Raw genomic sequence first — 15,005 nt, 5'->3', positions numbered from 1 at the left:
TAACCTTTATCTGCAGTTATGAAAACATAAATCATTATCCAAGAATTTGTAAAAAATATAAGAGGATCTATGATCAATCATCTAAGAGATATTACGAATGTTGTGGGTTAATCATTTTTATATTGCGTCTGGATGGGATATAATTGAGACTATTGCACCTGTTTATAACAAGCGTTGAATATTGTTTGAAATAGACATTCCATCCCCATTAAGTTGCAGCCAGCTTTAGAAATATAAAGGACATTAGTTAAATCAAACCACTTACCATAATTTATAATAAAAATTACAGATTTATGTCAAACACGGCAACTTTTTGCTGGAGTAAAACACATAATCATATCACTGTTGCACCTGTTAAGGATGTATTAGGGACTGATCTCTGATTGAAGAGGGGGACTTGACATAAAACATCCAACATCCACAAGATGTCTTCTTCTCTGACATCAGTCTCTCAATGTCAGGACAGCCAATCACAATGTTCAATAGTTACAGAAATAGAATTTAACATCCAAAGCCACTCCTAAAGTTTTTCATTCAAGTCAAAACTCCCTATGATGATGCATCAAGATTCCTGAGACATTGCATCAAAACTCCTCTGATGTAACATCAAGATTCATGCAAGGTTTCATCAAGGTTCCATGACGTATAATTAAGGTTTTACGATGTTATCAAGATTCTCATGATGCAGCGATTCACGGCAAATAGACTGGACATACTGGAGGAAGTCCGTTGGCCCCTTCTTTGCCTACAACATAAATGCAGGAATTATTTCAGAGTAAATGGTGTCAATTGTTATGTAAACTACAAGTTTTTTTTTTGTTTTGCTAGCTACTGTACTCTTGCTTTGTAACAGGGTGAAAACAACAGATGAATACAGCTTCTTTTTTTAGCGAATTTCCCATATAGGGAATAAGCTATTGTGGGCCTCATGGTAAGACCGGGACCCGGAACAGATTTACTTTTTCGTTTTGAGATTCCCAGAGGCCAACAACACCATCAGTCCAAATTCATTTATATATCATTTTTCTTAATATACCACCCGAAAAATGTCAGGCATAATTTATAAACTTAAAATTATTGTTTACAAATCTTTAATAAAAACAGGATGGTTGCAACTTTTAAGGTGGTCCTAAAATTGTCCAAAATGCACTGTTACTATAAGGTTTCTTTTAAATTAATTTTCAAATAGCTAAATCTCGATATCACACGGCAAAGATGCTTTACCGTGCCAGAATACTTTGTCCAGCCTCATACCGAGTCGTGAGGAAGCTGCGTTGCCATTGGCTTTGTTGGTTGCCTTCCTTATCAACTTGCCAGAAGTGATAAGACGGCCAAACCCCTCCTGGTGAGAGAATGCGTATCCAGACCTGATAGATCGCCTTTGCTTGCGAGACGAGTTGGGTATAAACTTTGTCTCTGAAATTTGGGACCTGAAAAGATATTTACTGTTTCAGTTTATTTCAATAGTAGATCCATCCAGATGTATACAAGCATGGATTAAAATATACTCCCTTATAAATGTCTCATTCTTATGAAGACAATTAATTATTTGATAACATAAGACTGCTATAACTACTACAGTACTTATCTTCCAGTATTCTAACTAGTAACTACTAACCAAAGAGTTAAATTTTCACTGTAATATTTTACCTTTAATAAGATAAAAACATCTTTGGGAAAATTATCCACCAGTTTTTGTTCTTTGTTATTCAGTTAAAAAATAGTACTGACTAAAGATACACGTTATATTATTTGTAGTTATAAAAAAACCCACACTTCCTTGATATTTGAGTTATTAATAAATTATGGCTCATATTAGTCGGCTATACTTTATGTCCACCCATACCACACCAATTTCAATTTGCAATATAATTACACCTTAGAAGCACCTCCATTCAAATGATATTATAGGGAGTTAAAGATGAACTAGCAACTTACCTGATTACTCGTTGCTGAAGTCTCACTCGGTCTGCGAGTGAAGGACATACATCAATGAAGTAGAACCTCCACGCCAGTACAGGCGCCATCAACAGTACGACAGTCATGCCAGTGGTGAGCCAGAACAACGGCTCATCCACCACCTTAAAAAAGACCCAGATGCCATAATAAATACTAACATTTTTATGATGTTTCTGACAAAAAAGTTGACGTTAGATAGTAACAAGAACAAGACCAGGGTTTGGATGGTTCCCTAACAAAAGATGTTAAACATGCTAATAGCGTAAATACACAAAAATAAATAAAAACAAAGGAGCAATGGAACTAAATCTCAACTTCTGCAGGATTACATATTAGGAATAATAATAATATGCTGATAATAATGTTATGAGAAGTTATGTAATATTTGTGTAAGGCCCCGGGTACAATACTAGCGGTGAGCGACAACCATTAGTCATGGCCCCATATGTTGCCGTTCAGAGTTAGACCTTAGCGGTGAGTGTCATGATAGCGTCGAAGGCAGCACCAAACCCTACGGGAATACTCGACGCTCCGACAAGTCATGCTTCTTCCCACAGTTTTCAGTCTAGTTCAAGATGTCAGAGGAGAAAGGACTGTGGGCCTCCGGCCAAACTTAAGGAAAAAGACATTATTGCTTTGAAAAAAGCTTAGTGATACTCAAATTGAAAGTCTTATGCTAGTTCAGTCTAGTTCAGTGTCGTTAATCATTGTGGAATGATAAAGACAACTTCAAGAACACTACGTTGACAAGGAAGCTGTTGGATGAAGTAGGAACAGCGTTTTACATCATCACAGTTTTTGGGTTTTCTACATATTTTGGTTACCATTTTAGGCAGTTTTTTCATCATTTACCAGAACACAAGAACCTGAGGATAAATATGTTCTCCTGTTACTGTACAATAGCTGTGGTTGTTTAACCAGAGCATTGTTTGGATTAAGGGTTTTGTTGGATCAAACTTGGGACTCAGTACTTACGATTGTGAGGCTGCCTTGATAGTTGCCCTTGATGATGTAGTTGTACAAGTAGTCCAGACAGAAGTACCAGGCCAGACTGCCCCAGATAGTAATATGGTTGAACACAGTCCAGTATGAGGTATCCAGTGTCACCTAGGTAAAACAAAACAGTTGTAAAGGCCTAGACACTATAACAAGCTATAACGCTATACTATAAAAATTCAAGGGATTAAACACGTTTGAGATATTTTTACTTGGGTTGGCAAGATTTACTTGGATATTAGAGTCCAGGGGCTAATAGATAGGTACAAAGAAGATAACAAAACATAGTCATGCATTTTAACATCATAGTCTTGCATATAGGACATCTTTAGTCATCATGAATCTGCTGGATGAATCTATTCTCAATAAATGAAAAAAAAAAAAAAAACGTGAGGAAACACTTGTGGGGTCTTGTTTGGAGTTTTGTAGCAGAAGTTTTGACATTGAAAAGGGTTCACCCAACACAAAATAAGTCAAGTAAAAACGATAAAACTTAAATTATACAATGTGTGAAGTGGAAAAGGCAAAATTTATATATTATAGCATACATTTTTTAAATAGGGATTTTATGTGGTATTATCTTACCTGGATGGTAACTACAATCACCAGGATTGTCGCAACGGTTGTGCTTAACACTGTAAAGTCCGACACTCCATATCCATGGGAGGAAATCGCTTCTTTGAAAGTTTCTGTAATTCAAATTAAATAAACCATTAAACATGTCTGTGAAGATTGGCTGATTCTAGGCCTGTGAGTGGAATGTATACAGCAAATCAAGGGGTGAGTAAGTACAGTACACGATCCCACTCTACATTAGTTTGTAGAGTCAGTCATGCTACCGACTGAACCCGCGAACAGATTCACCATAGGCTAACTAAATCAAATTCAAATTCTACAATAAAATTGTCTGAAACTTCCTAGTTACTCTCAAAACTATTAAGATTAGATTATTCTATAGATTCTTTTGTATAAACTTTTTGAAAGTGGTGAACATAGTCTTTTTTGCAAAAGATTACCAAAAATATTCAATTTGAAAACATACCTACAACTGCAATACTTCTCTATTTTGTCTAAAAAAAACAAAAAGAAATCACTGACCATAAGGCACAAGAAATATAATGGCAGAAGTGAAGAACCCATGGAGAGCGCTGAGTAGGAACTCCCGTTTGTTGAAGAAGAGATTGAGATGGCCCGGAGTATAGAGCCGAGGGTAGGTTAGGCTGTGTTTGTCGTCAACGTCCTGATCAAACACTCCCAAGGCCAGGACAGGTAGCGACGTGTAGAACAGGTTGTACACAGCGATGAACATCGGGTCGAACACCGTCTGCAACAAAATAGTGTTAGCTCTCGCAGAACTTGCCTGTCATGATTTGAAGCTAATTTTTATTGTAGAGTGCACAAAAATGGTCTAAAATCTGAGATTGTAACGGTCATTTAGCTATTACATCAATTACCTGAGTTTGACTACAAATTATAAATACTGTAAAGGATTTTGGACCGCTTTCCTCTTATGATTCCATGTGTGCACGCTATGGAAAACAAAACTCTCAAAGGACCATTATTGTGTCCTTGTAAAAGTTAGCCTTGTAGTAAGTGTCTCAGGCTTTAGTGATGGAGAAACACAGGTTCAAACCTTAGCAAAACCACTAGAATAGGTTTGAACCGCTTTACCTTAAAAGCGTTTAATCCATTCGTACAAAATGTCACTGTCATTGAAAATAAAAAAAACATTATTCATGCATTTTTTCAATGACTTACCATTGAATATGTTGTCAAAGAATTATTAATTATAAATTTAAATTATCCAATTGTACTTCTTCAAACAGGAAGGCGAATGAAATTATCCCAAGGTGTCGATAAAACTCTATGTACATAAGTTTCTCTAAACATTTCACACATACAACAAACAAATTTTATTCTCCATAATGAGTACCTGTGCACTATAGCCGCAGAAGAAAGCAAACCAGAAATGACAAAGCGTGAAGGCAAAGTTCTTGTAGAAAAAGTAGCGCAAAAACTTGCACATTCTATAGTACGACCATCTTCCGTGTACTAGGAGAAGTCTTTCTAGAAAGTGGAACTGGGCAATGGAGTAGTCGGAGGCCAACATGGCCTGATTTCCTTCCTGGCCACTGATCCCCACTCCTATGTTGGCCACTACGACACAAAAATGTCATAGGTCAAAGACTTAGAAAGCTAGCTAAGCTGAAATATTGAGAATCCATATAACATTATGAAGTCATAGTATGCCTTAAAACATACTCAACTCTGTAGCGTGAAACCTGTAGTTAAACAACAATGCATTGAAGTGTAACGCTTAACTCTTCATTTGTCAATTATGACTATCTGCAATTCTTGCTAATCCGTCAAGAAATTTGAGGTGTATAATTTTATTGCAGCACTGAACAAATATTTCAACAGCATTTACCCTTGATCATAGAGACATCATTTGCCCCATCCCCGATTGCCAGTGTGACAGCATTTTGGTGTTTCTTGACAAGTTCCACCACCAAAGCCTTCTGAAGAGGGGTTACTCTGCAGCAGATCACTGCTTTGCCTAAACATTCCAAACATTGATTAAGAGTCAATTATAACTTTCAATTGAGCCTAAAAGCTTACAAAGAAATAAAGAAGTAAAAAATAAATTCTTAGGGAATTAATAACTCACGGTTCCATTTGTTAACTATTAACTATAACATAAAAGACTCATATTTCATATCTGAAATATATTTATGGGATGTTATTTTTAATGTTTTAGCATCCCAGAAAAATCATCCTACTATAGGAAGAGCATCTGAAAAGTAACATTTATTGATAAGTCGACAAGCAGATGAGGAAATGGGTTTTCAAATTACTTTTAGGAGGTAGGTATGCACAGGGAGACCTACCCTCCCTCTGTTGGGTTGTATGTAATTAGACATACAAACCAATTTGCATGAAATAAAATGTGACATCGCAATTGTGATAATTCAGTCACTAGAAGTCATATTTTTTTGCATGACTCAGTAAACAAACACTTTAAAACTTTAACTTAACACAGTTTTCTACTAATTAAAGAGCTGCATTCTTTGGTGAGTGCAAGAGCTGGTCTGGTGGCAGAGTGTGAAGATTCAGTTCCAGGCTTAAATCCTGCAAGTCATCAATGTCTTTATCTAAGAGGTAATGCCGTGAACCTATAGGTCTAGACCAGAGTAATTATAACCTGGCTAGCTATAGTGTCCTAGGATATTACAGATAAAGATTTACAGAATACAGATGCAAAAATCATTAGTCCAAGCTAGTGTATAGTGTAGTACCCTACTCACAGCGTGTGCTGATGTTGACAAACAGATGTTCCACATCAGGACTGAGTGCGTGTGCGAGAGACTGTCCACTGATGACTAGAGCGTACTCTACCACATCTCTCTGCTCTTGTACACCAGTTCTCTCGTAGTCACTGCTAGTCACATCACTGCGGATACAACATAAGGACATGTCTAGACAAAAGGTTCTTTATAATAGTAGTGCAAATGAAGCGGAACAGTAAACAACCCTTAGAGCTCCAGGAATTAGTTGTTGTTTATCAGTTGTTTAAATGTGTGTGTTTTTTGTTTTCCCGAATCTAAGTGAACCAAAGACCCAAATTCTTTGAAACATTTCTAGATTTTTCATATGCTAAAAATCTCATATTGGTATCCAATTTTGGAAAAAACTGCATACCGGTATTAGAACTCTTATACTAGAATGGATTTTTTTATAACCTTAAAGATGGGAAAGCAATACATTGCGTTGAGACTCCATCCTAATTGAACTAAATAATATGCTGAACCCAACAATCCAACATTTCCTAATATGAAGAACAAAAATGTAATCCTTATTGTCGTGGGAGACGATTACCAGTGTTGCCGAGGCCTCAAATTATTTATGCTCCTCCTGATATCCTTTTGGCTGTTCCGAAATTGGCCTGGTCCCATCATGGTCGGATATGAGGGGTTCTACTGTATACAGTAATTTTAAATATAATTTTAGTAGATTTCATACGGTTTTAATAAGTTTTAGGATTTTAGTGGGTTTTTATAAAAAAATTCACAAAATGCTTGAAAATATATTTCAATCAAGTTACATTTTGGGAACAGACATCACTACATACCTGAATGTTACTATGCTGTTGCGGTTGAGTCCGAAGTAAGAGCCAGTGCCAATGGAGCTCTGGCACTTCAACAGTTGCTCAACAACTTCATCACTGGAGTCTGCATCAACCACCATCATCTCCATATCATCATTGAGCAGCTGGCACGAGTAGCCTACGTTGATCGCAGTCTCTGTAACAATGAGACTAAAACTGATAACAAAAAGTCAGTGATTGTCATAATTAACTAAATAACTCATCAATTTTGCTCCAAACAAATTCATCGATCAAACTTTCCATCATCATAGCTGGGTAGCTAATGCTCGCTCAGCAATCAAAAGTTAGTTGGTTTGATCCTGATAAAATATGTGAGTGAGTGAAAATTTAAAAACGTACGTTTTCATGTCCGTTCATGTCCGTCCAGTTTATTATTATGTGTTTTTATATTTTTTGGGATGGGGGCAACATGTTACACACATTTATTTAGTTTTAAATAGGTTCTAGGTATTTTTTTCGTATTTTTAAAGTTTCGAAATTCACGACCATGACGTGTCCCTAGGGTACATTTTCCAACTTTCACGCTGTTTTTAGACTAATTATTCATGCCGAAATATATAAAGCCATATTTTTATGTCATCAATGGTTATTAAACTTACAAAAAAGGAGCATATTATAATTTTATTGTCATTGCAAACTGACTACCATGACAAAATAAGTCTGTCCCTCGATTTGGCGTCACGACCATTTGGGAAAAGTTTTCAACTTTGGAGCACGACAGTAGCAAGCCTGGCGTCGATGGAGTCAGTTGGTTTTAGAGACTAGTTCGGGGTGTACGTCAGGATTGTAGTGCCGGTCGTTTCGAGTTGAAAGGAGGAATTACAAGATTAATAAAGGATAGATTGTGTTTTTTGTAATTTTGGTGTGTCCATGACCGTACGTAGTCATTTGATGAAGTAGACATGGTGTTAATTTTTCTTTATAAGATATTTCAATTGCTAGATTAACCTAGAAGTCCACTTTGTATCCTCGAACATGAGGTGCAGAGCGACCGCCAGAACAGAGCCAAATAACACGTAATTTCACGACCAAAGTTTCACGACCATCGTGGGTTTTTTCACGACCAATCCAGCCTTATGGATTATAGTGTGTTTGGTCGTGACAATAACTTTAATATAATTGTAAATTGAACAGTTTAGTTCAATTGAACACATATTTTTATTATAACTAACAGTATAATTGAAGGATTGTTTAGAAAGATTTAGATTATTTCAGACAATTCACGACCGTACCGCTTGTCCCTGACCATCACGTTTATGATCATAAAAATTTCAAAAATTAAAATATCGTCATATTTCAATGTTTTATACACAAAAGAAGCACACCTATATACAAACATAACGATTTTTCGGGTCTCAGGTAAGTTTTTTCTGAGTTATACAAACTTAAAAAAAATTTTATTGGCTTTTTTTTCAATTTTTTGAGTTTTTTATTTTTTTTTAGAAAGAACAAATATACCAAAAGCTCAGTGACCTTTTTATTGTATAATGGTCATAAAAGTAAATTAGTTTATAGCAAAACATAGTTATAAAAATAATATTAACTATTTTTAATATTCATTTAAACGTCCGTAATGGTCGTGACAGGATTTTGTGTTTTTCCACTAAAGATGCTCTTTAAAAAAAAAAACTACCAAAGATATTGCGTTACCATGGACATTTTATGAAACTTCAAATGTTAATGAAATAAAAAAACTAATAAAAGTTTTGAAAAAAGGGGAAAAAATTTTGCAAAGTGCTTTTCCTGAAAACGTACGTTTTTAAATTTTCACTCGAGTGCCGGTATTTTTTAGCGATTTCAGACTCAGCTAACCTTGATCAATGGGCATTAACAAACGGTTTTGGTTAAAGAGATGGTGGGTCTTAATCAGTAATAAAGCTACACAGATCATCTCACACCATTTCTGCATTCAAATATAATTCATTGAGTCTGAAACACATCCCCAAGTGGCGGTCTTGAACCTTGATAATGTAATGTAATGTTTAACTAGGCAAGTACGGTAATTCAATTGGCTCTATCACTCATAAGAGCTGTACTAAGGGTTGAAGACTGAAGGGGCAAAAAACAGAGTTTAGTATATTTACCTTGCTTGTCCCCCGTTAGAACCCAGATCTTGATGTCTGCCATTGACAGGTTTGCTATTGTTCTTTGCACTCCATCCTGGAGTTTATCCTCTATGGCTGTTACTCCTGGAGCAAAGTAGAATTTAAGTCAGTATATGAACAATCGTAGGAGAATAGAAATGCTACTTATTTTAAGGGTAGAAGAAATAAGCTAAGGAAACTTCAGTAATTATCTGGAGTTATGTATAGAGCTTATAGCAATTAAAGGAGTTTGCACTTTACTAAACAAAACTAGAGGATAAACAAGATATTAGTCTTAAACAGATTTATTGAGCAGGAGTAGACCCTGAATCTAGACAAGTCAATAAACTATAGGTTTTTTATGCATCCTGTTGCATGCTTTTGAGTCAATTGAACTTTATTTGCTGATAAATTGCAGCATCATACCTGAGGTATTTGTGTATCCCGCCTCCACCATAGTTCCTTTCTTAGGGTTCCTAATGCAAAATATATTGATGATCAAGTTTTACTTACTATGCTGAAGTGGCCGAGCTCTTGCCATCTATTCTCCACAACCCTATTGTTCCTATTAATGATATGGTTATTCAACTTAATTGTAATTGTGTTGCACAGCTTAGATTTTCTTGGTTTGAACATAACAGTTTAACAACACACCTATAAGAGTCAAGTTGTTCTCAATCTCTTCATAAATGTCGTGAAGTCTTTCTTCTCTATTGTCTAATGACACTGTAGCTTCGTGGTGTTTGATTCTCCAAGCTTCAAAATATTTCTCATCCAAATCTTTCACTGCGAGACACAGTGTTCTTAGCCCTTCACCAGCGAACTTCTGTGAAATAAAAAGAAAAACTAAACCACTAACAAGGAAACACTAAAAATCAAAATCAAACTTTTATTAATTGTTGACAAGAAAGTCTTTTGTAAAAGCAAATCATAAACTCCCAGCACATTAGCACATATTTCAAATTGCAACTCATCTGGTGAAAAATAAACTAGGTAGCTTATTTGCTCATTCGTCAAAATCATGACGTATTTTTTAACTCTGTAGGTTTCTTTTGCAGTCAACCAACAAGCCTGAAGAAATTTAAATAACCTTTATAAAACAGTTGAAATGCAAAGTGACAAACAGGAGCAACAAACATTGAAAAAAAAATATTTTGCCCTACTCAATGCATTTGTCTGCAACATTATAGCACAAGATTTAAAACACCAGGTATTTTTGCTTGATTAATATAGAAAATGTAAAATAAGTAACTTGTTTCTGTTATTACATTCAGATGTTCGAGTGTTTTTCCTTTCAGATGATCGTCGCCTGGTTTCAGTCTTCTATACACTACGTTGTCAGCACCTTTACAAAATAGCCGCAACTTGTGTCCTTGTCGCAAGATTACAGACATTCGTTTCCTCACGTTGTTGAAATCTAGGATGCACAGGACCTCGTAAACACTTTTCACTCCCATCACCTGGATTTATAAACCCAACATTATAAAGTAATACAAGATATTTTGGTGTAACACTTTCACACTAGATATTCTACTGATGAAAACGAACAAAAAAGCTCATATGGACACATAATAATGTAACTGGTGTCTTACAGTTACTCCTCAATTTTCTGTATTTATGTAGAAAAAAAAAAAATACTGTCTCACTTTACTGAAGGTCTTTGTTAGTGTTTTATTTAATTGGACACAAAGTAAAATTAAGATGTAACAAAGATGCAATTTAAGATTTTAGAACGATGTTAAACTAATAAAGTAATTTTTTTGGCACGAATAAGCAGTTATGTACCTTTAGTAGATTATTCATCAATATTGAGTTCAAATCTCTTTAAAATAATTGATGAAGTCAACTTTTTTGTTTCATGGTGGTTATCAAGTAAGAAAAATTTTGCTAGGATTCTTTAGTCTTTTTAAAATTTAAAACTATATATATGTTACTTACTGAATTTTTGTTGAATTGAACAAAGTATACGCCTACTTACCTCCACAGTGATTGAATTTGGTGTTCTATTTTTGAAAACAAATCCGAAGTTCCGAGCTGCAGAAACAAGTGCGGCTTCATCCGGAGACTGAGCCTGATATTGTAGCTTTCCTGTGGACCATCAATGAAACAACTCATAATTATAAATTGGAAACTCATGCTAATAACATTCATTTATAAAATAAGTATGATATTCTACAAGGCCGAGAAGTAAATACGGTACGAACATGAAATCCCTTGCTTGGTAAGCCTCGTGCTAGGAAACTATGCTGCTCACCATGAACACCTTTAAGGTGACTTGTGTACAATACTTTTTGCTAGACTACCAGCAACAAGTTTTTATAATAAGTTGTGCTAAATTTACACAAATGTAGACTAACATAATTTCTCTAATATTTTGATTCACCTATTTCACAATTTTAAAAATATGGAATTCTAAAACTCATACCCAGTGCTTGATTTGTAAAAAATTAGGTGCTGGAAATATAACCCATTTAATGTGATGAAATGGGTTATATTTAATGTGAATATTTAATGGGTTTTTCAATTAATGTGAAATAATATACCTATTTATGCCAATTTTTTTCTTTCCGAAAGAGAGGTACTGGAACTGCTCATACCTGTTTTTGGATTTAACAAGTAGATCACATCTACTGTGTAGTTCTTATTTATAATTCTATAATCTAATTTCTTTTGACTTAACTATTACTTTATGTGTTTTTTATCTGGAATAGGTGTGTAGAATACAATGTTCTTTATCGTAATGCATCTTCTTTAATAAATTAATTTGTTGATGATAACTCAGAAGCCAAAGGATCAATGTGTTTATTGTATTCAACTAAAATTTTTCCTCTAAATCGTAACGGAAACTGACCGTTTCGTGAGCCTGGCATGACTGTGTGGCAAACAGCTAGAAGCGTGAAGAACGTGTGAACCTCAGCTTTGTTGGACCTTACGTCTTTGAGCAGAGAAACATCGTAAAATGTGAACTCTGGCTCGTAATCCTTGTGGAATGAAAAGTCCACTTTGTCTTTCAACTGTAACATGTTTATAAGAATATAATCAGCTATAAAACGGTTGTGAAAATGACTTTCATAACTTAAAGCAAAGTAGAGCTTATTATAAACTCGGTACCCAGGGGTTACAAGTCAAACTTAAATTCAGAAAAATTTATTAAAACCTGTGTTTCAAAACAAGTAGTTTGAACCATCCAATCCTCCCATGTATATTCTTCATGTCTTTTAAATGTTTTTTTTTTTTAGAATTACAGTATTATTTGTAAAAAGGCGACAACAATAGTAATAATGTTTAAATATACTTTTTGAGCTAATTCATACAATATTCAAATGTACAGGGTGGTATACGTTTAAAATCTGTTTTGAATACATAGTTATAGGAATATGTACTTGATAAGCACATTTTAAATCCATTAAATAAATGTTATATACAGACCTTCCCGATATCTTCTCCTAAGTTTTCTACTTCTCCATAACATTTTCCACCGATTGAACATTTGTTGAAGGTCATTATATTCTGAAAACAAAATTTTAGTTTTTAATATCTTGGTGGAAAAACACATAATTATTATTTCCTTAATATAAATAATGTAATTTAAAGTTTACAATTGGTGCAGGACTTCGTAGCGGTAGGGACGAGGATTGATTCTCGGCACATCCACAACACAAATGGGCTTGGAACACTTGCCCTAATAGTATTTGAGTACTTCCTCATGTAAAAAATCTACCTGCATATAAAATACCCCTGTCGCGGCAAACCTGCAAACTAAGCTAACGTCCATTTACCTGGCTGTATTTCTACATTCCCTGAAAATTGTCAGATTTATTCCCTATTTAAATAACATTAATTTTAATGAGTATCTAGGTTTGCTGCTACAGGGAAGATAGGTGGTGTGGTTTTTATTAAACGTTGATAGCTAAGTATGAAATAAACAAAATTGCCAAATTTGATATTATCCATTAACAAGCAAAACTACAACAGTTTATTTATCCTCCAAAAGAATAACATGGAAATTTTAAATTTAAAGTTTTTATATTATCTCCGTAACCATTAGGCATACAACAAAACTTCAACATACAAAATTATTTCTTTTTTTAAGCTCTGCAAAATAGTCTGGAAAGAAATTGTCAAATGTTATGTTTTTTGAGTAAAAAATGAGAAAAACCAATTAAAAAAAATAATAAATATATATGTATATATATACATATGTATATGTATGTGTGTGTGTGTGTGTGTGTGTGTGTGTGTGTGTGTGTGTGAACAGACAAGCCCCCTATGTGTTCCAAATTATGTACTTTATAGAATATATATATACATTTGTCCATTAAGCCCCCATAGAATATCAAAACACCGTAGTTGTACAATATGCATGCACAAAAATGAACAACGATCTATCAATACGATTAGAGCATCACACAGCTCTAAATCGATTCACATTAATGCACCTGTGCACCCGTTCTCCAGTGTTCCACTCGCGGGATTGCTATCCTGAAAACGGGGTTTTTAGACCATGAAAACGGGATGCGGGTCAAAGCCAGTTTTTGCTCTATCTGGCCCTTATTTTTTCATTTTTTTACTGAGAATAAAAAACTATCACCAATTAATTGAATAATTGCAGTATATAGTACTCTAGCAATGTTAAATTGGGCATGATCACGGCCACATTTAACTACTGGCCGCGGCCTGGTGGAATTGGCAACGTCGCAAAAGTGGTGTTGTTTAGTGACAGACGTCCCATGGCAGACAGGTGACATCAGCTCATTAATTCGCACTTAATTGATTTAAATTTATAAACATAAATTAAATTTATTGAAATATTTAAAATAAAACATACGGAGTTGAAAACCGAAACAATATGAATTTAAAATCTATATCTCTATATTTTAAGCGGAGTTACTATTGTCATAGTCCACGCTTATGTAATAAAGATTCTCTCCCTCTCTCTCTCTTTTTTCGGATAATTTTTGCTCGAATTATCGAACGGACACACACATTTTTTAAACGGATGGGTCGGGTTGGCAATTCCCCGATAGCATCTAACATTTTGTCTAGGATTTTTATATTATCAGCAAGTTTGGTTGGTTTTGTTAGGTTATGACATTTTAATTTTATAATTAAAACATTATAAAATTTAATTTGAGCCATTTATAGTTTTATTTTATGAACATAACTATTTTCTCGATTAAACCTTCATTCGATTTTTCATTATCAGCAAGCCTGGTTAGTTTGGTTAGGTTATGACTGTTTAATTTTATAATTACAAACTATAAAATTGAACTTGAGGCATTATAATTTTATTTTATGAACAAAACTAATTTTTCTATTAGTAAACGTAAACCTTCATTATAGTCAATCTGAAGCCTCCAAATGACACTGTTGGCAAAACTAATCCTGAAATAAAAAATGTGCTATGGGGATTCACTAATTCACTGCACTCGCACTGCCGAGTGCCGACTGCCGTTCCCTCTCCCTGCCGTTCTGCGTTCTACCACCGGTCTACGGAATGGGCACACGGAAGGGACTAAGGCTAAAGGTGTAGTGACGTCATATCTCTAGTGGGTAATGTCTTCTCTTGAGGCGACACGATTACCTTTACGAAACGATGTGATTTCAGCGGCGTTCGTGGCATAGTTGGTAGCGTTTCGGATTGGTGTGCAGGAGGTCCCGGTTTCGAATCCCGCTGGTAGCACTGACTTTTTGTCAACAAATTTTTCATATCAGCAAGTTTGGTTGGTTAGGTTAGGTTATGACAGTTTAATTTTATAATACTACATTTTAAAATTAATTTTATAATTAATTAAAAATTA

The 15,005-nt window shown here is 34.8% G+C and overlaps 1 protein-coding gene across 1 annotated transcript in view; it reads right to left on the bottom strand.

Moving 5' to 3' along the window:
* Positions 1–685: 685 nt before the first annotated feature.
* LOC129003325 (phospholipid-transporting ATPase ID) overlaps positions 686–15,005 on the bottom strand; it is a 47,248-nt gene continuing 32,928 nt past the window's right edge. Inside the window, exons 10-25 of the mRNA XM_054431618.1 lie at positions 12,634–12,714; positions 12,056–12,218; positions 11,183–11,292; positions 10,473–10,664; positions 9,859–10,030; positions 9,205–9,309; positions 7,085–7,256; positions 6,261–6,406; positions 5,384–5,512; positions 4,889–5,112; positions 4,054–4,279; positions 3,541–3,644; positions 2,935–3,066; positions 1,939–2,081; positions 1,255–1,430; positions 686–745 (exon numbers count right to left, since the gene is read on the bottom strand). Coding sequence (XP_054287593.1) covers positions 693–745; positions 1,255–1,430; positions 1,939–2,081; positions 2,935–3,066; positions 3,541–3,644; positions 4,054–4,279; positions 4,889–5,112; positions 5,384–5,512; positions 6,261–6,406; positions 7,085–7,256; positions 9,205–9,309; positions 9,859–10,030; positions 10,473–10,664; positions 11,183–11,292; positions 12,056–12,218; positions 12,634–12,714 — 2,328 coding nt within the window. The 3' untranslated portion in view covers positions 686–692. The remainder of the gene's footprint in view (positions 746–1,254; positions 1,431–1,938; positions 2,082–2,934; positions 3,067–3,540; positions 3,645–4,053; positions 4,280–4,888; positions 5,113–5,383; positions 5,513–6,260; positions 6,407–7,084; positions 7,257–9,204; positions 9,310–9,858; positions 10,031–10,472; positions 10,665–11,182; positions 11,293–12,055; positions 12,219–12,633; positions 12,715–15,005) is intronic.

The sequence above is a fragment of the Macrosteles quadrilineatus genome, unplaced genomic scaffold, assembly GCF_028750875.1.
Source record: "Macrosteles quadrilineatus isolate MER2022 unplaced genomic scaffold, UCM_ALF_1.0 Scaffold_9__3_contigs__length_116548681, whole genome shotgun sequence".
NCBI lineage: Eukaryota > Metazoa > Arthropoda > Insecta > Hemiptera > Cicadellidae > Macrosteles > Macrosteles quadrilineatus.
The sequence above is the reverse complement of the archived record's forward strand: the minus strand, read 5'-3'. Positions and strand labels throughout refer to the sequence as shown.